The following is a 27,080-nucleotide window of genomic DNA, read 5'->3' on the forward strand; positions in this document are numbered from 1 at the left end:
TAATGGCGTTGTGAGTCAGCAAGAGCTCATCTCAAACAAGGTGGACTGTCACAGATGTTCTCTGAGCTCTACATGTGCACCATGACAGGCATGCAGCCGCACTCCGTGCAACTGTACATGTGCATGGGGGTGCGCGCGCGTGCACACACACACACATACAAATCTTAAATATCTTCTTAAAACACATATGAAGGTAGTGTATGCAAATACAAAATGGGACCGTTAATATATTCATTGTACTAATGAATTTTAACTTCTTTCGTTTCAAGTTTACCTCTAAAGGATTAGTAAAATAGACTATGGTGATAATGTTAATTGAATTAACCACAGGGAAATGTAATAGCTCCAACAATTATCACTAGCATGGGCAAGTGCCTTAAGACTCCTAGCAATAACCACTATTTACTTATCTTGCTGTCATTTTTATAATTGTTTAACCAAGCAGGCTCCCATTCCCTTAGGCAGGAATAGCTGAGTTTAAGGCTATATATATTATCTCAATAATATGGCTCAAGACTGAAATAAAAATCCTGGGAAATTCTCACTATCTGCTTGGAATTGCTAAACACTTAGTTATAAAATGGGTACTGAATTACACAGAGTTTTTTTAATAAAAGCTTTTATTAAGCACATAAAGTAGATGCCTGTGGATGCGGTGTGTGTGTGGGTGTGTGTTTGTGTGTAGGGGTGATATATGGTGCTAAGTTCTGAAGCAGTAGACTGTCACACTAGAAATAAGTGTGTCACAGTAGAAACTAGAGACAAGTGACCCTCTCAGAAAGCACAGGGACTCTGGCTGAACCCTGAACCATGGCGTGCTTCAAAGGGTGGAAAGGAAGCTGGTGGGAGCTTAATTCTTGACAAATAAGTACTTCGATAGTGATACACTATATAATGGTTTATATGTGTTTTAGACTATTTCATGTATTATGTTAGCTTATGTTGACTGAAGGCTGTTAAAATAAAGTGGAGTTATTTATGTCAAGTTGCAACTGGCCAAATAAAGTCAGCAAGGCATGAAGGAAGGGCTCCCCTAAATCAATGTCCGACAAGAAGAATTTCTGCAGAAGCCTCGGCCAGTACCACAGTGTCCTCAGAGGACACATTACAAGGACCTCTGCCTATCACCCTGTCACTTCCTCCACGATATCCTTGCTGGGGACGCTGCACAAGGCATCAGTATTTCAAGAACACCTCTGTAGTCCTCCTCATTTTGAAACCGCCCCTAGTTGCAGCATCCTTAGATAGGAAGTTGACATAATCCCTCTATAGTACCATTCGAGAGTAAACTCAGTATCTCCCCAGAGTCTTTTCTACTCCTTGTTCAAATTTTCGTTCTTTTTGTTGTTGTTTGAGAGCAAAAAACCTTACTATTTAGGGAGGGATGACCTTGAGTTTCTAATCCTCCTGTGCTTTAGTCCTCACTGACATTTAGACATACATGGTTTAGGTGGTATAGTATTGGGATGGGACCTGGGGCTCTGTGCATGTCAGGCAAAGCCTACCAAATCAACAACATTCCCAGCCCTTTACCTGTTCCCTAGATCAACAACCCCCAAGTTTTCCAAGATTGGAAGAGAGAGGGGAAAAATAATCAATTGTTTGAGAAGTCATACAATATGACTCATACCAAATGAATTTTTAGATACGTAAATACAGCCACAGACTACTCAGAACCCCTGGGTACATGCAGAAAGGTCTCTGAAGTCTGGAAATCTTAGTGGTGGTCCACAGTCAAGGATGCTGTAGACACTCAGAATTTGCGAAGAGAACCATCAGGGCGTCAAGCATCAAAAGTCCCCAGCTACTTCACACACGTTTCATCATCCACCATCCTGGTGGGCCAGATGGAGGCAGTAAAACAGATCAGTTGCTACTGCTGACTTAAAACAGCTTTTCATCTCAGCTGAAAAATTTATGGCCCAATTCTGAAAGCTGTATTAAAACTGGCTATGACATTGAGCATACATTCATAGCCTATGGACCATGAAAAAAGCAGGTGTCCTTCCAAATAATAATCATATAATCATGGAAAAGATAACATGTTCATTATGAAAACATAACATCCAGAGAATGGCATAAAAATAAAATCAAATCATAGAATTGTGCCATGTAAAGTAACACTTTTGGGACATACTTTTTTTGTTTCATTATTTTTTCTTCACTTATAATTGCTATATGTATGATATTATATAAAAAATTTCTAAAAACAAAGGGATTCTATATATGTTGAATGCATATTGCTGCCTCCCACCCTCCTCGTTTCTTATATAAGAAAAAAATTTACAATATTTTTAAACATTCCTCTCAGCCATGTGCTTCATTTGCTACAAGGGGATCTCATCTGTGTGTCTAATAAATTAACAAATTATCTTAAATGTCTCCCAATTAGTCTGAAAGGAGGAAGACCTTGTTGTTACCAGGAAGGAAAATTATTTTTGCTCCTGATCCATCAAAGTTGTACCTTTTTTTTGAAGCCTTGCTTAGAACCTCTAGAATAAAATTAAATGGCTAAATAATAATAGCAAAATGTCACATTTACGATCTTAGTAAAGATCAGCTAGTTTTTCACTACTACTTCTGGTGGGCCAATAGTAAGAAGCAGCTGTAAATCAAACATTTACAGATTTACAAGGAGATCCATAAAGAGAATGTGTAATTAAAAAACATCAGTCAGGAACATTATGCTGATTTCATATGTAAATATCCCTGTCTTTTACATGATTTTGTCATAAGATCAAATTTCAAATGCCAACACTTGTTATTTCAATGTAACCATAAAGCTGAAACACAGAGATTAAGAAACACAAACTATCTAACCTGGTTTGGAGCCTACAGAAAGTTTTGTGTGGAGAAATGAAGCCCCAAAAGGGAGAGAGGAACAGCAAGCACCCAAGGTCTTCCCAGGCAATGCGCCTTGGTGGACACAGCTCTCTGGGAGTGGGCTTGCCTGCAGAAAGACTAGACCAGAAAACTGCCTCTTCCCCTCCCCGCTCAGTAGGAGGAAGAATGAGTGCTAATCTCCACACGGTAAGAAATAACCATGAGAGGAAGGCTGGAGAGTGGGAAAAGCGTGCGACCAGAACGGAATGAAGAAAGACAGCTTAGAACACAGTGGTCTGTCAGTGCCTGTGAGGAATGCCAGGAGCCACCCGATGTAAAAATCCACAGAAGACTAATACCGTTCTGTATATAAAATTGTGTGGCGCTTGCAGAGGAACACACTTTATTTATAGGCAAGGCTATCCCAGGCTGACTCTGAACTCACAAAGCATCCCAGGTTGGCCCCAAATTGGCATCAGTCATCCTGCCTAAACCTCTGTGGTGCTGGGATCACAGGCATGTGTCGCTATGCCTGCCCCCCCCCACCCCTGCAGACTTAAACCACCTCTAGATTACCTCTGATGCCAAACTCAGGGCACAGGCCATCAAAGCAGCAGTTCTTACGTTATATTGCTTTCGTAGACGCAAGCTTTTTGTTTGTTTCTTTTTAAAAGCATTTTCTATCTGAATTTGGTTTTCCTCAGAGAGATGGGACTCACAGATATGGGGGCTGACAATACTTTAAAGAACACGTCAAAAAATCCAATGTGCCAGGGCAAATCCTTTCCCTCCAAGGAATACACACCAAAGAGTGATGTCTTCAATGGGAGTAGCTCAGAGGCAAAACAATTGCCTTGTATATGTGAGGCCCTAGGTTTGATCCCTCTAACTGAGGACAGATAGAATAGCAACAGAGTGAATGTCAGAGACAAAGATGGAACAGACAGAGACAGAGAGAGACACAGAGACACTGGGAGACAGTGATCTCTTTGCACACTTGTGTGGCTTTTCCCAGAAAGTAAAGATGATCACACCTCGTCTGCTCTGAATTTCATTTGCCTCCTTAATTAATTATGTCTTTTGAGACAGGGTCTAACTCTGCATGTTAGGCTAACCTTAAACTCATGGCAATCCTCCTGTCTCAGCCACAGAAATGCTGGGATTGCAGGCATGAGCCATCATACCAAGTTTGAACTCCACTTCCAACTTTGACCTGGATTACATACATGGGATGAGGAGAGTTTCTGTGTGACCTGTGGACATTTTGAAATCACGTGGCAGTCTTTTTTGTATGTCATTTGCCAGGTAACAAGACCTTAAGGTTTCCCAGAACTATAAAGGATACACCGTTGGTTACACCCTAGAACTGGACGGAGTGAGAGCGTACTGCTGAGGCACCAAACACTGAATGATCCAAGTTTCTGGCCCTTGAATGACTCAGAAAGACAAAGTTAACATGCTTTGCAGGCAGGAAAGACCCAGCTGGTGGCTCTGCCTGGGATACATATCCTTGTACACCAGCTCTATGATGTGTGGGTAAAGGCAGGCTGTCCACTACTCTAGTGGCCCGACAGGGTCATTAAGGCCGGAGTTAAGTCCATGTGAAGTTTAGGAAAGAAAGCGCGAACATGCCTGGGTACATATGCACAGTGGATCGATCCAGGCTCCCCTTCAGGCATCATAGTCTGGGAAGGCTCAAGTCCTTTATCAATATGTATACATGGTCTATGCACATCTCTATATACTTATTATCTCTAAATTATCTCTAAATCCCTAATACAGTATATACACATAACTGCTATACTATATTGTGTAGGAATTGGCAACAAGGGAAAAGGCCTGGTTATGTTAAGTACATTCAAAAACCTTGTTTTCCCCTCCGCTGACAGTTAACTCTGAGACTGTAGGTAGTGGGGACAGGGTAACTCCACCTATGTCAGCTGCATTGACACCCGATTATGATTAAGGATGAGTCAAACCCTATATACACTGTATCCCAAAGCTGAAGACTCTGGTAAAGACGCTGAGTCCACCGTGATGTGATGGTCGGATACACTCAGTCAAACAGGCTGGTAACAGTGGGCGGTGACCAGGCTTATTCAGTGCAGTCACACCGCCCAGAGCCCTTGTGGGAACCAAGAGATGCTAACGACCATTGTTGCCATGAGCCAGAGTCAAGATCAGCACATGCAACCAGAAGTAGTTCCAGTCAGGAACCGGGTGACAACCCCATGGTGACCTTGTCCCATGACGAACCTGTTTTCCAAAAGAAACACTACCTGCAACCTTAAAACTGGAGAACATCTGTGGGATGCAAAGTCCAGGTTCTTGGGGTTTTGTTTTGAGAAAGGGGGGCACAGACCGCACATGCTACTGCCAGAGAGTCACGCACCAGTCCTGACTAACACAGCCACTCATCATTTCTGAGGACTCCTCGGATCCCTTTCCACCCCGGAAAGCGACTTACAGGGGAAGAAACAGCTGTTCTCGTATGTCCTTCCAAATGTGATCATGTCTGTTTTCACTACACAAAAGAACTTTCCTTGAAAACAAAAGTGAAATCCAGACTCTTATGAGGATAACTTACAATAACTTGTGTGAAGGATTCTTGGTCACTGATTGTCTTGTCCTCTGTACATCCAGACTGATTCAAGTAATGGTAGTTCTCCGGCAAAGATAAATAAAATTCTTCTGCAGAAAGACAAAGAAAGATGGAACATCAGGACTCAGCTGGCCCTGGCTGAAAAAAGTCAGAAGCGATCACTGTAATTTACATACGTATATACTTGAATCCGCAAAAGACTGGAGTGTGGCTTCAATAACTAAAGCACATACACAATTTTATACCCCAAATGCCACACACTAAGATGCTAATAATGCTATCTTTTAACAATCCAAGCAAAATATAAACAACTCAATTAAATTAAATAGGATCAGAAAAAAAAAACAAATTAATGAAGGCCTTGCTTTATTATTTCCTTTTAAAAGTCAAACATTTAGGGTTAGAGACAGTTAAATGGGAAAGGACTTGCTTAAACACGTAAGCTCTGGGTTCACTCTCTAGTAGGAAAAAAAAAAGAAAAGAAAAGAAGGAAAGAAAAAAATGAGCTTTTAGAAATTTGACGTAGGTATGTTTTTAAAGTACAGGCATAGATAGGCTGGGGAAAAAGCCCAGCCAAGCAGCTCAAGTTCAGTGCCCAGAACACACATGAAAAGCCATGTGGAATAGTGATTATAAACCCAGGCTCACCAGTCAACCAGTACACACTCAACAGTGTACCATGGCCTCAGTGAGGGGTCCTGTCTCAAAAGGTAAGGTGAGGAGCAGCTGGACTGCACCTGACATCAACTTCTGGCCTCTACGCACAAACAGGCAAATTCACTAGCTCTGTCTGTCTGTCTGTCTGTCTGTCTGTCTGTCTGTCTGTCTGTCTCTCTCTCTCTCTCTCTCACACACACACACACACACAAACACACTGCAATAAAGGTGATTATAGTACATTATATATTTCTTACAAAATACCCATCAAATTAAAAATACGCTAGATATAAATAGTTTGCGGTTTCTCTGCTGTTAATTTCTCCCTTTGTTGTGCTGATCCCAGATCAGCTCGGCATCTTTCACTCTCAAGCACACATTTCACTGAAGTCCGGGCATGCCCAGGCTCCCGTCATTCCCGATGTGCTTGAGATGAACCACAAGCTGCGACGCACCACTCACCTCGTTCTCCCTGTCCCAGCCCTGCCAGCAGTGCATAGAATATGTGATAATTCCTCTCCCCGGGGTTCTGCCTCACTACTCGGTTCTGTGGAGAAAAACCACATTTATAATGATAATAATAATACTTTCCACCACTTAACACAGAACAAAAAAATGTCATAATAGGAAAATTGTGAATTGAATCACAGTTACTTACTTTTTCTAATAAATCTTCGCGTGAAAAGGAAGGCAAGTCAAGGAAGAAAAAAGACACGGCAGGAGGTTAGTCTTGACTTGGGTTATGGCTCTGACATTGCTGCCATTGGTGCCAAAAGACATCAAAGCGGAGCCCACTTCACCCAATCTCAGCTCCAGTGGTGTGGTGCCCTAGCAGGTGCCAAATGAAGGGACTGGACTCGAGCACACAACGAGGGCTTGATGACTGCGGCAGATAGGCATGGCTTGAGCGTCTATACACACGGGCCCTGCACAGAGTCCTTGGTCTATGGCATGAGGGTGGGAGACCCCGTACATGAGGTGGGGCCCGGTGGGAGGTGGCTAGGTCAAGGTTATTAAAGCTACATTAATGCTGATCTCATAGGTATGTCAGTTTCTTGAGAACTGTCAAGAATGGAGTCCAGCCATCCTGGTTCTCTCTTCCTCTTATTTCCTGTCATGTGATTTCTCGCACATGCTCCCTCAATGACCACCATCCAACATGCTACAATGGAGCTAGAAGGCTTGTACCAGGATCTGAATAAATGACTGACCTTGGACTTTCTGCCTCAAAACTGTGAGCTAAGATAAAGTGATCAGAAAGAAAGAAAAAAAGGACAAAAGCCTCTTTTCTCTATCAAGTACTCATTCAGGCATTCCATTACAGCAACAGAAAACAGACTAAGAAATAATGAATCTAGACTGTAGGCATAATATGAGATTTTACAAAGGAAAAACAGAGGAACTAATATCAAAGCAAAAATGAGCTTGAACTAGAGTTAACAAGTAGTTCATGCTCTTTTGGGGCCCTCACAACAAGAGAGCAGCAAAGTGTCCACTGATAGAGCCAACTGCAAAGACGAACATGAACATGCAACGGAACAGGATACAATCTACAATTCTTCCGCCCTGGATATTTCCCTTCTGGCAGATGTTCAGTTGAACGAACTTCCCAAAGCGACTGGAGTTGTTGTTGTACACTGTCTTCGCGTTGCCAAATGCTTCCATGATGGGGCTGTGAACAGAGCGAGCAGAGCGGAGCATTAGTCAGGGCAAATGCTCCACCACACAAATGCGGGAAATCTGTGCGCACAGGGCCCAGCCTGACTCTGTTTACTGAGGAGCCGGCTTTTCTGAACACTCTCTGAAGTGGAACACCCCTTTAGTCAGGATAAGGAAGAGGATGCCACACAGCTAAGGATGCCACACGGGACCAAACGGTTCGGCTCTGCACAAATGAACTTGGTTGATACAAGCAGCCCAAGAGCTCCACAGAAGAGCCCACACTTGCATCTAGGAGCTGGAAAGCCCTCAATTTTGGACATTTCACACGTTTGCTGCGTGGCCCGGAGGTAATTTATTTAACAGCTTGGATGAGCTCCAACTGTGAAATGGAGTCATGATAGATCAAATGTGTCCGAGAAAGTTCTCTAAAGGGCCAGATAGTGCTACTCACTGCTGCCGCCATCACGTAAAAGCAGCCAGGAACAACATAAGAGAACATGGCAGGGTCCCAAGAAAATTATTTACAATGAAGGCTACAGGAGGCAGATGTAGAAGCCTGAGACTGGACAGTAGTGACCGTTGCTACTGAGCTGGCTGTGAGAAAATGGCTAAAAATTAAAGTATGTGTATTTAGCTGCAATTAAAAAAGATTGTGTGTGTAGCGTGTATAAGCGGTACCTTTGATCTTGAACATACTAAGAAAGCATTCTACTACTGAGCTGTATCCACGATTAAAGACTAAAAAGCTGCAGGAAACTGTCCTAGGCTGTAGGCTTCTGACCCTGGTCAGCTCTCTGCATCTGGGGTCTACAATGTCTCTACCAGTTCTACTACCTTACAGAGCACAAATAAGATACTGAGTCAGTTGTCTGTAGATGACACCGGGCCACGGGGCCCTCTGTCCGGGTCGCAAGGAGCATGGCTGGGTACTGCTGGGTACTGCTGATCTGTCCTGGGGAGGTTATGAAAGTGCACTCTGCTCACACGGATAGCACCTTCCTCAGTTTGAACGCCAAGCCCACTGCACATGGCAACCGGGAGCTCTTGGCTCCAGCTGCTGGAGTTAGGCTGCATCTCAAAACCTTGTGGTATCAGCCTGAATGGCTCAACTGGGAAGGAGGGTCATGGAGCTGCTTCTGCCAAAGCAGGTGTTGCTGAAAGTTCCAGAAAGTGCTGGGTACATGTTAAGACTGATTCTCTTTTGGGAGGAGGGGTTGGGAGGTGAGTCGAAGGCTCACTATGTCACTTTGGCTAGCCTCCAACTCTCTATGTAAGCCCAACTGGCCTTGAAATCATAGAGATCTGCTTGCCTCTGCCTCCCCAGTGCTGAGAAGAAAGGTTCGAGGTACAAATCTCTTGAGGAATTCTAACGGGCAAGTCACGAAGAGAAAGAGGCCGACAAACTTTAGCTATTCCATTCCAGAGGAAAAGCACACCCTATCACTTGGGAGGAAGAACACCAGTGAGATACCTGCTTTGGAGGATGGCTTGCTCGACACAGGATGTCTTCTCCTGTAAGGACAAGTCCAAGGAATGCTGGCTGATGACGGAGAGAAACTTGAGGATCAACTTGGTGCTTTCCGTTTTCCCAGCCCCACTTTCACCACTGAAAGACAAAGCACACACATTTTGGTTTCTACAGGAAGACAAGTGTTATGGAATAATCTTTCTGTTCACCGTGAAGATGTGCTGCCCTTATGGTTAATATAAAGCTGATTGGTCATTGGCTAGGCAGGATTTTCAGGGCATAGAGAATGCTGGGGAGAAGGGTGGAGTCAGAGGGAATGCCATGAGATGCAGAGCGAGCAGGATGGGAAGGACGTAAAACAAGCCTTGGGGCAGAGCATAGATTAATAGAAATGGGTTAACTTAAGTTATAAGAGCTAGCTAAAAGAAAAAAGTCTAAACTATCAGCTGAACATTTATAATTACTAAGTCTCTGAGTGGTTATTTGGGAGTGGCAGTCGGGACACAGAAAAACTCCGTTTTCAGACAAGTATTCTCGAAACAGCTAACTTAGTCAAAGGTGCTGCATTCCGTAAGTCGCTATTAACAGCAGGGAAAATGGAGAAGCAGCTCAGTAGCTAAGGGGGCTTGCTCCAAGCCTGATGACCCTCACTTCACTGTCTTGAACATGAAAAGAGAAAACAGACTCACACAAGTGTCCTGTGACCGCCACACGCCTGTCTGCTGTAGCACATGCATGCACTCCTCCCTCTCGAGTCATAAATGCCATTTTAAAATCGCATGTTATTAAACAACTTGAGTTGAAGGGAAGCAGAAATTCTTTCTCCTACAGGCAGGTCCACTTCTGGCCTCCCCTATGCTGATTCTTTTTTTAAAAAAATATTTATTTATTTATTTATTTATTTATTTATTTATTTATTTATTATGTATACAATATTCTGTCTGTGTGTATGCCTGCAGGCCAGAAGAGGACACCAGATCTCATTACAGATGGTTGTGAGCCACCATGTGGTTGCTGTGTTGAAAAATGGAGCGGTGGGCTGCGTCCCAGGCACCCGGCCACCCGCATGGCTTTACCCGAAATAATTATATAGAAACTGTATTCTTTTAAATACTGCTTGGCCCATTAGTTTTGGCCTCTTACTGGCTAACTCTTACATATTGATCTAACCCATTTTTAATGATCTGTGTAGCATCACGAGCTGGCTTACCAGGAAAGATCTTAACCTGCATCTGTCTGGAGTGGGAGAATCATGGCGACTCCTCACTCGGCTTTTTTTTTCTCAGAATTTTGTTTTGTTTACTCCGCCCACCTAAGGGTTGGCCTATCAAATGGGCCTAGGCAGTTTTTTTATTAATTAACCAATAAAAGCAACAGATTAAAAAAAAATCACTCCCACATCATTGCTGGGAATTGAACTCAGGACCTTTGGAAGAGCAGGCAATGGATTTCTGGTGGGTGGCTGTTAAATGAATGGGCATAGGAGCGAACCGGGAGTAGTGAGGCTCCAGGATGCTGGCAGCAATGTGCTCTGAAAGCAAGGGAGAGGTGAGCCAGACACCTGCAGGAAGTGGGTACCAGCATGCACACACTCTCCATGCACAGCACAGGAATGCTGGTCCGTTAGCAGGACACACTGGTGCTGGCAATGTTCTAGATCCACGCATGTGTGAACCACCTCTGGTCCTTACACCCCATCTTCCTGCCCTCTCATCTGTTCGCATGTTTTTATTGCAATTTCAGGGTAGGGCTGAGACGCTCAGGCGCTGGTGAGCTGATCACAGAACAGAAAATGGAAGTACTCTGGCCCTTTTGTATCTGCTGACTAAGCATGCCTTTCCTATGACTCAAATTCCAAAATTGAACAATCTTCTCAAAATGTAAATCAGGTCAAACCTAATTTCTAGCATTTCCTAGTTGGCAGCCAACTAAAGAAGAGACTCTGGTGTCTCAAGGATTAAGTTCAAAGGTCTTAGCGAGTTAAACAACCCTTCCATCATGCCTGCAGCAGGAAGTACCACTCTGCTGGAGCAGACTGAAGTTCAAATCTCTGCAGTCATTCGCTCACCAGCTTCAAGCCTTATTTTCTCCACAGAAAAGGTTCTCAGAGCTTCTCTGGGACTTATAAAGAGGAGCGTTCTCCATGGTCTCCAGTCCCCTCGATCTTCCTCATGTTCATCGGCTTTTTAATGTGAGTCACCACCCACGACCAGTGCCACGTGGTCCCTTCCTAACCCAACCCACACATTTGGGCCAGCACTCAGTGAGAGACACTTTGAGAAACAAAGAAGGTACATCCATTGAAAGGCAAAGTAAGAGCAGAGTTCCAGAGATTGGCGAGACGGCTCAGCAGTTAAGAGCACGCATTGCTCTTACAGAGGACCTGGGCTGGGTTCCTGACAGGCACACCTGACAGCTCACAGCAGCCTGTAGCTGCAGACACAGGGAAGACAAGGCCTTCTTACGTCTGTAGGCACCTGCACGCATGTGCTCCACATTAACTCACGCAGGTACAACACACACATACATGTTTTCTTAAATTAACTTTTTTTCAAAAATGTTGTTTAAGAGCAGAACAACCTTGAAACGGAGACCGAAGAGGCACAGCCTGGAAGCCTAAGGACTGGTGGTGTCACAGCCAGCTGTGGGTCTCAGCGAGGCTGAACCACAAGACCCCGTCCACTTCCCAACAAGCTCTTTTTGTATTTGCTTGACCGCGTGGAGGGCTAGGAATCAAATAGTCTCTGATTTTAATGTTGAAAGCGTGAGAGAAGGTTGTGAGACTAGAAAGACACACCTTGTCCACCAGGGGGCAGAGCAGGCCCGAGGAAACCACACAGATGCTCAGTCCAGTCACTTAGCTTTAAAATTCCACATTCTCCTTATTAGGACTAGGAGGAGGGAGGAGAGGGAGCAGGGAACAGGGAGAAGAAGGAAGACAAGAGAAGTCCCTGCCTCTGCCTCCTGAGTACTAAGATTAACAGCACACATAATGGGAATTTTCTGTTTGTTGCTCACTCCCAGTCTGTAGATAAAAACACCACCCACCTTCTTTTATCTCACCTGCAAGATGACCACACCAATTTTCCCCTCAAACTGCTCTGGTGTAGCAAGGGCTTGATCAGTCATGTTCTCATCCTCCACCACCATATCCCCACCCCCCACCCCCAAGAAACTAATCAAGCACTCATCAGTAGCAAGCATCTCCGTAAGTAACTGTGAAGCACAATTTGATATCGCGGTGTGTTCTACTTCCTGCTACTGTTGTAACAGCATTCTCAGATGCTAACGTAATGACTTCATATTCTCTCTTCAAACCTGCTAGAATCGGGCATAGTGGTGTACCCCTGTAATGTCAGCACTTGGGAGGCAGGGGCAGGTGGATCTCTGTGAGTCTGAGGACAGCCTGTCTACACAATGAGTTCCAGGACAGTCAGGGAGACATAGTGAAAACCTGTCTTTTTTAAAAAAAGAAAAATATCTAAAAAAAAAAAAATTTACAATCAAGATGCATATTCCTCCCCTGCCCCCTTCTCTTCCTTCCTTTACTTATTTATTTGAGTTTTTTGAGACTGAGTTTCTCTGGGTAACCCTAGCTGTTCTGGAACTCAGATCAGTCTGGTCTTGATCTCAGATTCACCTGCCTCTGCTGCCCAAGTGCTAGGATTAAAGGTGTGTACCACCACCTCCCACCTAGTAGCACAGTTCTAATCCCAGAACTCCCTAGACTAAGATTTGTGTGTCCTGAGTTCAAGACCAGCTTGAGCAACAGCCACAGACCCTAACTCACAGGGGTAAAAAAATGAGTCTTCCATGGTGCTTGAGTCACAAGTGACTTCATTAGGCACACTATCCTTTTTAAAAAAAAAAAAAAAAAAAACTATATTTCTTCATTTTATGTACCAATCCTAGTTTCCACTCCCTTCCCTCCTCCCATTTCCTTCACCTACACCCCTCCCCCCATCCACTCCTCAGAGAGGATAAGGCACATTGCTTTGGGGAAGGTCCAAGACCCTCCCTAATATACCTAGGCTGACCAAGGTGTCCATCCAAAGGGAACAGGTTTCAAAGAAGCCAGTACAGGCAGTAGGGACAAATCCTGGTGCCACTGCCAGTGGTCTCGCAGTCTGCCCCAGCCATACAGCTGTCACCCACATTCAGAGGGCCTAGTTTGGACCTACACTTGTTCCTTCCCTATCCAGCTGGAGTTGGTGAGCTCCTATTAAGCCTTGGTAAACTGTTTCAGTGAATGTACCCACAACAGACTTGACCTGCTTGCTAATATTCTCAGTCCTCCCACTCTTCAACTGGACTTTGGGAGCTCAGGCCAGAGGCATGCTATTCTTTAACGCTACTTCTGAGCTTTGCTTACTAACTTTGAATTTGCACGATCCCTGTTTGCATTACCGAATACAGTTCTGTCCAAGTTACTTCTCCAACCTTGCATGTTAGCTGTGCTACAGCGACAAAGAGCACAGAGTCCTTCTCTCCATGTGCTTCGGGGGAGGGGGAACTAGCTCGGTCGTTCATACACATGCAATTTCCATTTACTCAAAAAGCAGCGAAACCTTCAACAGGTATAATGGGCAGATTGTGCAGTATGAAAACTGTGTGGCACCTGCAATGGTCATTATAGGGTGCCCACATCAAAGCCTGCAAAAGCTTTCCATGCCTTCAAGCCTGGCACAGTGAACGATACACCACAATCCTGTGAAAACATGTTAGGCGTCATTTAGCAGTATGAACACATCTCCAGTGTCTTTGGGCACTCTCCATCCCCCTGCCTGGGGTCTGTGGGAGGACTTCCACCGGAACCCCTCCCCTGACAGGAACAGATCCTATGATCTGGGGAGAGGAAGGGCCCTAGCGCATGCTCCGCTTGGCCTCTGATCCATTCTTCACCATCTGGGACTTGGTCACCCGTGGGGATGAAGGCCACCCATTACCTGGCTGGGTCAGTGACCAGGTGGTCTGTCTGTGCGACAGTGGACTACAGTTTTGGCAAGCTCGATTGGCTTCAAGTCTGAAAATGACATACGGCTCTCCATCTGTCTCCTGTGTCTTACTTTCACGGAACTGGAAATCCCGGGGGTTTCTATCTGTTGCCCTCCCCCAAACCCAACTGTCCTCTCCACTTCCTTTCTTCTTGAAATAATGTAACTATTCTGTCACAAGTTGGGGCTAGAACGCCATGTCAAACAGTCGTCAAAATCATTCACAACATCAGTTCCGTGGACTGTCAGTCCTGTGAATGGAGCCTGGAGGGGTAAATGAATGAGGTGCTTTCATACTCCATGGAAACCTCAGTACGTTCATCACATCTGTGTTGGACTCCATCCAGGCCTTGCTATCGCCCCTGGAACAGACTCCCGGTACAAACAGTAAGTTCCCATCGGATGCCACCGGGATGTATGCAGTGGGCCAATTTGTATTCCTTAACAATAACATTTAAGAAAACTATAAAAATGTATTCCAGTTCTTTTTTAAAACGTGGTTCTTAGTGGGAAAGGGTTCTAGGGTGGGGGATCCTAGTACTGTATTTTCCCAACAAGAGCGGGTGGGTTGGTCGACACACATATGCAGTCTCAGCGCTTCAGAGGATGAGGCAGAAGGATTGCTATGAGTTTGAGACCAGTGTGAGATACACAGTAAAACCCTGTCTCAAAGATAACCAAAGACATAAAATCATACAAACAAACACATAAACAAGCAAGACTTGGCTTGAACAGGCATTTCTTATCTAACACAAAATTATTTTAAAGAAACATGTCCTCGTACCATTCTCTAACACTTGCACAGCAAGCTCTCTTTCTCCAACTAATTCACAGGTAAACGAACGTTAGGGCAGTGGTTCTCAGCCTTCCTAATTCTGGGACCTTTAATATCGTTCTTCATGTTATGGTGACCCCACAACTGTAAAATTGTTTTTGTTGCTACTTCATGAGCGCAATTTTGCTACTGTTATGAATCATAATATAAATATCTGTGTTTTCTGATGGTCTTAGGTGACCCTGTGAAAGGGTCAGTCATTCCAAGAGGGGTCTAAACCCAAAGGCTGAGAATCACTGGTTTAGGGGCATCCCATTATAAAAAAAAAAAAATTTAAATCAGGACATTTTATCTAGGGTGATTTCTATCATAGCAGAGAAAAAAAGGAAGTCTTGTTCAAACATTTGAGCATCATGACAAGCATTCTAAAACATGTAAAATATTTCAGATATGAAAGAGCCATCTATCTTTAAATAGACTGACCACGCTTCATCCACAAAATAGCCTGAAGAATAATTCAAGAAAATTGGAAGGAAGCAAAAGAAAACAGGAATGTATAAATGATGGAACAAATGAATGAATGGAGGGCCTGTGAGGGGCAAACCGCCAACCCACATAGTCCATCTGCAAGCTCCATGTGTTTTCTGAGCGCCTCAGCAGGAGCCAGGTGTCTGCTGAGCTTTTATCCCGCCAGCGGCTTGCAGGTTCCTGCTGGGCTAGGGACAGTCGGCCTACCCCTTGCACCCCGCCGCTCCTGGCTCACCTGATGAGCACGCATTGGTTGTCATGGCGCTTCCACAGGCAGCGATAGCACTCATTGGCAATGGCGAAGATGTGCGGCGGGAGCTCGCCGAGATGGCACCTGCTGTACTGCTCCATGGTGGCGCGCTCGTACAGGCCGGCGATGGGCTGATACGGGTTCACTGAGGCGATGATGGAGCCGATGTAGGTCTGCAAGCAGAGGGGAAAGACCGGGCAGCGTTACCGGGGCAGTGAGCCAGGCTCGGGACTCGCACCTCGCCGGCTCTGCACTCTGCACAGGGACCTGGACGGACCCAGCGAAACGATCGTCTTCACAGGGCCTCAGCGCCCACTGTCCACACCGTCCCTACACCCTAATCTTGTCACTGCGCAGATGCACCGCGAGCAGGTTCAGTGGGGGCTTTCAGGGAATGGTTAACAGCGAATGCGGATGGCGATGAGCCCAGACCAAATCCCTGTTCCCAGGTGACCTCCCCAATCCCAATCCTTTCCTGGCACAAAGCCCAGTCAGTTCCGGTTCCCTTCCTCCACCAGTGGTTGTTATGAAACAGCAGGTGACAAAGGCAGAAAATAGAAAAAAGGGCAAGGGGATGGGGTGGTACTATTGAATGAGCAGTTTGGGTGCAGGGTAACTTCTAGAGGTCAAGTTATGGACACACTGGGGACAGATGTCTGTTGAAATAGTTAAAAATCATCCCAGTGGCAAATCCCATGCTAGGGTTCATCATTCATCAGTCACTTTCTTTCTTTTTTTCCCCCCTGAGATGGAGTCTCTCTCTATGTAGTCCTGGCTGTCCTGAAACTCAAATCTCACTGAGTAGACCAGGCTGGTCTTGAACCCAAGAGATATGCCTGTCTTTGCCTCCTGAGTGGTGAATTTAAAAGCATGTGCCGCCACGCCCACTAAGGAGCCACAGGTTTTTAAGGATGACAGACTGTTTGGGAAATGCGAATGCTGCCTAACTTGTCAGGAATGTCCGTGCCTGGAAGCATCACCTTCCTGGTCGATCTCTGGGCAGAAATTACTCTTCCCTCCAGAGCAGTTACAGCACAAGCTGCTTCCCACAGCTGAGAGCCCTGGGTTCCCTCCACAGGGGCTTCCACTCACTGGCCCTCCTGCATCCAGGCTCCAGGGTTTTCCAGAGTCACACACAGACAAGGAAACGTGCGGACACGTGCCTCCTAGGGAGCACACCTGCTGCGGCTTTACAGGGACCTGTGTGTCCTTCTCCATTTCCCATGTGTTGAAGCCCCAGCCCACAATGCCTAAAAATAGCATTGCACTTGGAGACTGGGCCTTTAAAGAGCGATTAATTTAAATTCAGCCCCTAGGGGTATCAAAATCCAATTCTGCCTGGTGTCTTCATAAGAAATGGACAGCTGGGCACATTCAGAGAACCCAGGGATGCACACTTGGAAGCAGGCCGGTAGAAAAACCGCAGGAAGAACCAATCGTATCTGCTACCCTGGCCTCTGAGACCATTGAAGTATGTGTTGTGGGGTTTTCTCATGGCAATCCAGGCAACCTAATGCTAGAACCTTCTGTTACCAAATTCACTACAGTATAGCAATTACGGGGCAGGGAGGCAGCGAAGGTAGAAAGTCCAAGCATTCTGAGAACATCTGTGCCTCATTATAATAATTTGTAGTGATTTTTACAATCACGGCAACTGCCAAAAATGCCAGGCACCGTCATGTATGTTCAGTGCAACTTTTCCAATGGAAGAACGTCTAGATTGGGAAAATAATCTGAACCAAAAAGAGATTAAAATCATAAACGGCATTGCCATGGTAACTGCGCTCTTAAGTTTACGACCAAAAAGGCTGGAAAGCAGACAGTAAAATATGTGCCCACCCATGTTGACAGCAGCGCTATTAATACAACTGAAGGGTGTGAAACCCTAATGCCACCTGTAGATCAACAAGGGAGAAAGCCATGGCACAGCCATGCAACAGAATAATCTCTAGGCACAAAAATAATCCCTAGGTACCAATATATCCTGTATTAGCGTAGAGGATTTGAAAGCATTGCCAGCTGAGAAACACCAGACACTTTCAGAATAGGCAAAGACACGGAAACAGGAAGACAGGGGTTGAAAAGCATCATGGTGGCAGAACTCCCTGTGTGTGGCAGTGTAATCAGGACCAGGTTCCGTCTGGGGTGACAAAGATATTTGGGGACTAGATTAAAGTGTGGGCTGGTCAACATCATGGATGCGCTAGATCTCACTGGTTCGCAGACTTCCCTGGCAAACTTGATGTTAAATAAAGTCCACCTCAGACAAGTTAGGCTATTCTGTAGGGAAATGAGCAGGTCTGTGTGGCGGGCTGCTTTAGACGTTCCACTCTTTGTTCTTTGTTTTTGTTTTCTTTGTTACAAACGCCGGGCCTTAGCTTGGCTTATTCCTAGCCAGCTTTTCTTATCTTAAATTACCCCATCTATTTTTCCTTTTCTCACTTTTGTATATCTTACTTTCACTACTTCTTTAGTGTGTCTGCCTGGTGTCTGCCTGGCTTCTTGCCCCAGGTGTGTCCCTCATTCTTGCCTCCTTTTCTCTCATTCCTTCTGTTCTTAGCCCAGATTTCTCCCCCGATTCACACTCCGTCTGCCAGCCCCACCTATCCTTCCTCCTGCCTCGCTATTGGCCATTCAGCTCTTTATTAGACCAATCAGGTGTTTTAGACAGGCAAAGACTCACAGCTTCACAGAGTTAAACAAATGCAACCTAAAAGAATGCAACTTATCTTTGCAGCATTAAACAAATATTCCACAGAATAAACAACTGTAACACACATTAAAATAATATTCCACAACATCTTTGGAAACAGGAATCCCCTGAAAGTCCACTTTTCTTGATCACATCTCTGTAGGGAAAATTTAGCCAGAAAGACAAACAGAAGCCACTCCTCCCACTGTAGAAGGAAAAGGGCTTCTCGGGTCACAGACATTCTGGTCCCTTCTCTCTTGTTAGCTCTCTATGTGGGGATACTTGAGGCTTTGAGTGCTTGCTTGGTCCTTATCTCCATTTTGTCAGTCTGTCCTCTTTCTACCCTGTGGGTGTTGTCTTTGTTAACTATCAACCCAAGCCATTCATGTTTCCATTGTGAGATACTTCTCTGCTCACCTCAACAGAGGTCAACAGTCAATGTCACCACTCTTTAGAAAGTGAAATACTTCAACAGCGCAGCAACTACATTCCATCAACATAGCGGCTTAGATGGACACATGAGTTGGCCTGGGACAGCTAGAATACGATAGCCATAGGCACGGTATTAAGCAGATCACCACGTCTGATTCACTTAATGTGGTGCAAGGTTGTAGACCTGCCATTAAAGAAACTGTTTTTTTTTTAAATGCTCCATCATGTCTTAATTATTTTGTATGTCTATTCCTAACATTTGTATGATGTTGCAAAATTCTGAGCTGTCTACTCTCCCTCCACCCCTCCCTCCGTACTTTCCCTTTTCCCTCCCTTCACGTATACCTATGAAGGTCAGAGAGAGGGTGATGCCAGGTATCATCCTCAATTGCTCCCTACCTTATATTTCTTTTACTTTTAAAAAATATATGTCTGTATTCCTCTAGAAGTGTAACAAGTGCTCTTAACCACTACACCATTCTCCAACCCCATCTTAGTTTTGAGGCCAGGTTTGTTAGTGAACCTTGAGCTCATTGATTCAGCTAGGCTGGCCAGCAGTGAGCTCCAGGAATCCGCCTCCCTTTGCCCCAGGAGTAGGGTTAAGGTAAAGGCCACTGCACCCAGTCTTTTATGTTGGTGCTGGGGATCTGAACCTGAGACCTCTGCCTTGTACGGCAGGCACCTCCCTCTTCCCATCCCCACCTTTATTTATAAAATTCCAGAACTATCAGAAATTCTAGGTCCTCTTTTCTGCAAGCTTGCTTAAAAACAAAGAGCTGATTTCTGCTACGGTCTCAAAGCCATGCTCTCCTCTAAATCACACAGCATCCTTCGGGATGCGGCTCATTCTGACAGCATGGATGACATGGTTGCTATGCAGGAGGAGACACAATGGCCTTCCTTAGCAACGGTAAAGACAGCAGCCACGGTCTTGCCACTCATTTCTTTTATTGCAGTAAATCAGACTGGACTTGACCAATGAAATAGTTTTCAGTGATCAGTCTGGCAACTGTGCTGGCTCTGGCTACCTGCAGCCCAAAAGTCCAGGTCTATATGCTGTCCCCACCCAAAGACGGCGCTTCCTGGGGTCAGAGGAAGCGAGGTACTTCTGGCAACAGCTGTTCTATTCAAAAGTAGTCTGCAGAGATCAAAAATTTGTGGTGTATCTCAGTGGCTACCCTTGCCAAACTACATGGAAAGCACTATGATTGCTTTCCCCACTGACATGGCCACTACTACCCAGGGCCAGCATTTACAGCTAGCCCATGACCTGAAGGTCACTAACACCATTCTAGAAACATCTAAAGACTTCTTCATGAAGGCACCACCTTTCAGGAGGGAGGAAGCCATGGATGCCAATAATCACCTTAATCAAGGTTCTCCAGAGCCCGTGATGCAGGCAGAAGACAAGCCATTGGAGCTGCTGTGGTTTTAAGGAAAAGACTAACTGGCTAATGCCCACAGCAGCTCTAGTGACCGTACACATTTCCTAAAAGCATCCTGACAGGAAGGGTGCTCTGCTCAGTTCCCACCTGCTAGTGAGCTGGCAGGAAGAAACAAGGTTTCTTATTCTTACAGACTATTGAGAATTTCAAATTTAGATAAACATGGCTGAGAAGTATAATTCTTGCCCCAGAATCTTGGTTTTCCACACTCTGGAAGGAAACTTCTAAAGGCTACAGCATGTGCCCTTGTGTCCTCAAACACGGTTCGTAGCTGATTTAACAAAGTCCTGAGGAGTTCTGTTTTCGCTCAAGCTCTGAGTCCACAAATACGATGTCCCCAGTGGACAAGGGAGATGGTACCTGCCAATCTATGCTGAAATCATCCCAGGCCTGGCCCCATGGCTACAGTGGAGAACGGTGCCATAGGGGTGGCCTGTGAGATGAAAGGCTGCGTCAGAGGGACGGCTGTGGGGGCCACAAGTGGTCTGCCAACAAAGAGTTTTAGCACAGAGTCCAGGTAATGGGTGATACCACACTAAGTTCTACTCTTACTTGCCATTTTAGATATAAGACAATGTAACAACTGAAATACAGGTTTTCAAGGTTTTCAAAATGATTTACATTTTAGTATGTTTAAAACATCTCGCCTTTTGTGGCTGGGGTTGTAACTCAGAGACGGACTCTTGCTTAACAGTATGAAGTCCTGAGTTTGATCTACAGTGCCACAAAAATCAACCACCTTTGTGCCTTTTAAGGTCAATTACGAGCAAATCTGCATGAACCGTAGAGGCTGCCTACTCTAAGGTACGTGTCGGCCTTCAGCTCCAGGCCCTTTTATATTTTACAGCTTTCACCCAGCCCAGCAGTTGAATTTTCCTGCCCTAATAAGCCTTGGGACACATCTCCCTGTTGGGCAAATGACATCAGGTGGAGCTGTACCTGACTGCTAAAAACCAAGCAGTTGGAGCTGGGGGATGTAGGTCACTGATAGAGCACTTGCTTGACAGGTTAGAGGATTGGGTTTGGTCCCCAGTATTGACAAAACAAACGTCTTGTACCCCTTTTAGTGTGCAGGGTGGATATAGCTCTTCCAACAGGAGTATGAGAGCTTGACTGTTTTCGTTTATCATTATCAATACTGTACTTTGACTTCAAAAGATTCCGAGCACACAAAAACTTTACCCTTGCCATAGGAACTTTTGTTATTTATCTTTTAAGATACAGTTCTCCTGTAGCTCAGGCTTGCCTCATTCTCCCACCTCAGCTTCCCATGTGCTAGCATGATAGATATGTGGCACCGTGCCAACCTTCTTCGTCACAGCATTTTAGATAACAAGTAAGCCTACGTTTTTCCAAAACAACTTCAGCTGACATTTCATGATCCTAGGTGTGGTGGTTTGAAAGAGAATGCACCCCCCACCCATAAGCTGATGTAAACAGTTGTTGAACTGTTTAGTAGGGGTAGGAGGTGTGGTCTTGCTGGAGGAGGTGTGTCATTAGGGGTAGGCTTTGAGGTTTCAAAAGCCCACTGATGTGGGATTCCCCTCTGTATGCTATGAATACCATTGGTTAATAAAGAAGCAGCTTTGGGTCTACTGCAGCACAGAATAGGGGAAGGCGGGGATTCCAGGCAGATAGAGGAGGAGAGAGTAGGCAGAGTCAGGGAGGCGCCATGTAGCTGCAGGAGGAGAAAGATGTGAGCTGTTAGCCAAATCCTTGCTGGTAAAATATAAAATAATAGAAATGGGTTAACTGAAGATATAAGAGCTAGCTAGCAATATGCCTAAGCTACTGGACAAACAGTATTGTAATTAATACAGTTTCTGTGCAATTATTTCGGATCAAGGCAGCTAGAAATGAACAAGCAGCCTTTATTAACAGCCCACAACAGTACCAGTCTCTGTCTCTCTTAAGATCTCTTTCCTAACTCCCTCCCCCTCTGCACCTCTGTGCTGTTGCCTGCAAATTAGGATGGAAAGCTCTCGGGTACTTCTCCAGCAGCATGACCGCCTACCTAGACCACAACCCTGCATGATGACAATGGACTAATCCTGCGAAGCTGTAAGCAAGCCCCATTTAAATGCTTTCTAGGGCTTGCCTTGGTCATGGTGTCTCTTCACAGCAATAGACCAGTAACTAAGACACCAGGCAAAGAGGGCTATATGCATATCACCAGCCTTTAGTTGCTAAACAAGACCCTTCCATGTATGCAGGCAGAGGCCACCACTTTGACATCTGTTGGCTGACACTGAACAGCACAGATAGGAAGACGATGCCTCTACAGTTCCTTGGTGGGTGTGTAGGGGTAAGGATGGCAATCAGGTTTTGACAGATGCCATGCATGGATTAACAGCTATGGTCTCTACTGCCAACATGCAGAGCTTAGCTCAGTTCTGTCACTGTCCTATATACTCTGTTGACTTACATCTAGAATCCATCCAAGAGACTGCCTTACTCTGGGCCACACCATACTTCAATTTCCACAAGCCCTTCCTCCATAATCCAGTCTCCCCCTTTCCATTCAACCTCTGAAAAGGCTATAACAGCCCAAGTCCTACCCAGCTACATAATATTTGGGTCAAGGAATGGGCTTTATATACAAGAGGGGCTTCACAATGCTCTCCCTCTGTGTTAGCATACCCACTGATGTCCATATAGTGACAAAACTGCCTGGATCATTTCTCAGGCATCATCCCCACCATTCAGTGATATGTGACCGCAATCTCAGAACAACGGCTTCAGCCCACAGAAGCATCCTTACTAGTAAGCTTTAAGGGCCTGTGCCAATGAAGGTGCCAAAGCACACTTCTGACCTCTCCACGGAAGGATATTCTGGAATGGCCACCATAGTAACAGTTTACAATAGTCTACCCAAATAACAAGTTACAGTGTTTGAAACCTAGCCAAAATAATTAGGGTCAAAGACAGCCCCTCCACCCCAGTTAAGGATACCACCCTTTGCAAAAGTGATTTTTGTCTCTAAAACACAGGCTGTGCCTTTAGAGGGGTCAGGAAATGACAAGAGAAATGCAACAAGCAGCTTGGGGAAACGGCAGGTGGAGGGAGAAGAGGCCGGGCTGGCAGGTGGTACCAAGTGGGGCGGAAGGCACAGCCCTGGAAGAGCCCCTAGCAGCTGAGAAGCAGCACTGGTTGCAAGCTTTGATCATTCTGTGCTCTATAAAAAGGTATTATCACTGCTCCCTAAACGGCCACGATGACTCTGCAGCTTAAGGCTGGACACACGCAGGTGCCAGCTTCTGCAATTTGGATTCCAAATTCCACAACACCAAACAACACAGTCATTTTTTTTATGGCTGTACGGAAATAGAAAACACATCCTATTTTGAAGCATGCAAACTTTCTCGCCAGAAAGGTTCCACATAAGTCACGTTGAAAAACATGCTTCCTTGCCCACTCTAATAATTCGGAACAGCCACTGGACGTGTTACCCAAAATGCTAAGAGAAACCCAATTGTGTTTCTTCAACACCAAATCCATCCATTCAGGGCTGGGAAAAACAGAATGTACCTATATCTAGCCCATCAAAATTTTAATTTGATTTCACAGTATATGTGTATGTCAAAACGCCATGCATGCAGTGTATCTTCATAAAGTGTTTGTTTTTATCTTTCAGTCATGCATCTCACTTCTAAGCCCTTTGACTGAGATCAAGTGGAGTCATCGTTCTTGTGGTTTCTGTATCTAAGAATGATATAGGGAGTGTATTTTCAGAGGCGGGAAATTGAGTAGCTTGTTATGTTCACTCCACACACTGGCTTGGTTTTTTAGTACCTCTAGGGACAATATACGCCATTTTACAGTAAAATCAAATATAATTAAAATCTTGTATGACCCACAGGCTTTAGCTGCGCTGAGCTATAGACGTGACGGTAACCACACTATTGGTGGGACAGCAGAGTTCCCTCAGTGGAAGAACTCATTGGGACAGTGTGGTCTGGAGACGTCCAAACACCTGCTCCTCGGCCCTAGTGCTGCATTCCCTGATACATGGCTTAACATCTCTGGACCAAGATTCTGCTTGGCTAGAGCTGGTCCCCTCCAGTACCTTACATGATCACTGTGTGGAAATGCTCCATGAGTCAGAGGAGTTATTATTGTCATTGCTAACAACCCTATTCCCCACAGTTCTGCAAGGCTGAACAGAGATCAAGTAGGCTGTAATGTACCAGGGGAACTGGTTACCTACCGTTTGTGCTAGGGGATATTTTCCTGAAGGGAAACGCTGTGAAGAAATGTAAATTGCTTATTTTCGATTCATTTCCCACCTTCACTGCCCCATCTCTTGCAGTCATCCTAGTTCAATAAGGCAGTTGTTTTTTTTTTCTTTTTTATGTATAGTGTTCTGCCTGCACGAATGCTTGCAGGCCAGAAGAAAGCACCAGATCTCATTACCGAGAGTTGTGAGCCACCACGTGGTTGCTGTGAATTGAACTCAGGACCTCTGGAAGAGCAGCAGTGCTCCTAACTGCTGAGCCATCTCTCCAGCCCCAGTGGTTCACTTTCCAAATCTTTACCTGGTGTTAACTTCAGCTTGAGATCCATTACTCAATGGACTAATGCATCTCTTCCCGTGGGTGCCCAACAGATGGCTCAAATCCAACATGGACAAGGCTAAGCTCTCCTGAGCACCTGTCTCCTCCCACAGAACTACACCTTGACAATGTCACCACACCTAGCCAGACAGCAACTCAGCGATCTTATAGAAAGTCAGACTTTTAGAGCCAACAAGTCGGCTCAGAAAAAAAGGCTCTTGCCAGCAAACCTAATGACCTGTGTTCGATCCCCATCCACCACAGTCCCACAAGCTTCCTCTACCCTCCATGTGTGCACCATAGCAAGATGGCATGTACATGCATGAACACAAACACATACACACACATACAGAAAGAGAGAAACTCATGACAAATAAATAAAATATATAATGTTTTAAAAGTGAATTCAACTTTCTTACCAGCCAACGTGACTAAGGAACTGGATTCTGCTTCTCTGACTCTCTGTGACTAAGACATCAACACTCCTACCAGGTGCTTTCTACTGTTAGCCAAATTTTTGTTGTCAGAGTTTCCCCAAAACTCATGTCTATTTTCTGCCATCATTTTTATGAGTTGAATAAAGTTCATTAACTCACACACCCGCTTGCAGGCACCTTGCTGACCAGCAATGTGCAGCCTTTGCTCCAGTGTTTGGAATGGCCTGTGTTGGATACATGCATTGAGCTATTTTACTCTTTGTCTACACCCAAATGCTGCCACAACAGCCACTTTCCTCCTTAGCCAAATGTCCTCAGACACTCAAAACTCATGCAGCTAACACCTCGGCTGAGGAACACCCAGCCGCTTCCTCATCCTGAGGCTTATCCACTGGACTCCGTGTTTTCAGCACGCCCACTGTCGCCCTGAGCTGCAGTCAAGGCTTGCTAATGTCTGTCCTCACCAATCAATTAAGTGACTTCCACTTACGCAATCTTTCAACAGACAGTTACTGTGAACAAGAGGAATTCTGCAACCCTGGAGCCTGGGACAGAGTCTGATACTCGGGCAGGGCTAAGCCGATACAGGCATACTGGGGACATACATTACAAACAGCCCCCTCTCCCCGCGCTGCCTCAACATACCCATTCTGTTTCATTCTGTTCAAGGGTGCTCTTTGCTCGGTCCTACATAAGAAAACCACTTGCCATGGTCTGCTTATACAAAATGAAAACATTTTAAAACAACAACAAGTTAAATGTTAAAAATGCTTTTAAAAAGAAGGCCAGCTGGCCTGGGGCTGAAAAAGCATGGGATAAAACCGGACTCGCTGAACATAGCGGACAATGAGGACTACTGAGAATTCAAGAACAATGGCAATAGATTTTTGATCCTACTGCACGTACTGGCTTGGTGGGAGCCTAGGCAGTTTGGATGCTCACCTTAATAGACCTGGATGGAGGTGGGTGGTCCTTGGACTTCCCACAGGGCAGGGAACCCTGATTGCTCTTCGGGCTGATGAGGGAGGGGGACTTGATTGGGGTGGGGGAGGGAAATGGGAGGCAGTGGTGGGGAGGAGGCAGAAATCTTTAATAAATAAATAAATTTAAAAAAAAAAGACTTAACTACAAAAAAAAAAAAAATGCCAGCATCACAAGGGCTGAAGCTCAGTAACCGGGTTTAGAGTTTTCAGTGTTTACATTTCCTATGAATGAACTTATGTTTCAAGTTCTTGTCATGTTGAAAGGAATCCGAACCAAAGGCAAATCAGGGTATGTGGGAAACCTCGCAAAGACACAGGTCCTAATTGTGACCATAGGTGCTGCCACTGTGTGCGGGCGTGAAGGGTGGGCCCGGTGGGGTAAACGCTAAGAATACTCAGAACCAGCCAGATGGTTACAATTACATCTTGGTAACACAAACCTTGACTTCAAGTGAGGGGTATAAAAAAGTCAGGAAACAAGAGCCTCCTCACAAGCCACAACACACGGTGTTCCTGGTGTGTGCACAAGCCAAACTGGACAATCGGTCCAAGCTCTAGGCCCTCCTAAAACTTGTGACTTGTGGAGATTGCTGATTCTGGCTTTACTAACAGACAGAAGCAAATGGAAAGGACTGCTTTGGGAAGATTCAGCTTGTGGAAATGAAACACAAATTTTGATGATGGTATGCCCGAACAGAAACCTCCATGACAGGATACGCCCATCGTCACATCACCCATGGTTTTCCCAGAGGCCAACGCCACGCCACTCACTGTCTGCT

General features: G+C 45.2%; 1 protein-coding gene and 1 pseudogene across 1 annotated transcript in view; one reads left to right on the plus strand and one right to left on the minus strand.

Moving 5' to 3' along the window:
* Myo10 (myosin X) overlaps positions 1–27,080 on the minus strand; it is a 202,338-nt gene that overhangs the window by 78,917 nt on the left and 96,341 nt on the right. The window contains exons 4-9 of the mRNA XM_057789533.1: positions 15,745–15,932; positions 9,216–9,350; positions 7,630–7,754; positions 6,741–6,754; positions 6,545–6,629; positions 5,411–5,514 (exon numbers count right to left, since the gene is read on the minus strand). Of these exons, the coding sequence (XP_057645516.1) occupies positions 5,411–5,514; positions 6,545–6,629; positions 6,741–6,754; positions 7,630–7,754; positions 9,216–9,350; positions 15,745–15,932 (651 nt within the window). The remainder of the gene's footprint in view (positions 1–5,410; positions 5,515–6,544; positions 6,630–6,740; positions 6,755–7,629; positions 7,755–9,215; positions 9,351–15,744; positions 15,933–27,080) is intronic.
* LOC130887685 (U2 spliceosomal RNA) lies at positions 23,971–24,142 on the plus strand (annotated as a pseudogene).

This window comes from Chionomys nivalis, chromosome 15, assembly GCF_950005125.1.
Source record: "Chionomys nivalis chromosome 15, mChiNiv1.1, whole genome shotgun sequence".
Classification (NCBI taxonomy): Eukaryota; Metazoa; Chordata; class Mammalia; order Rodentia; family Cricetidae; genus Chionomys; species Chionomys nivalis.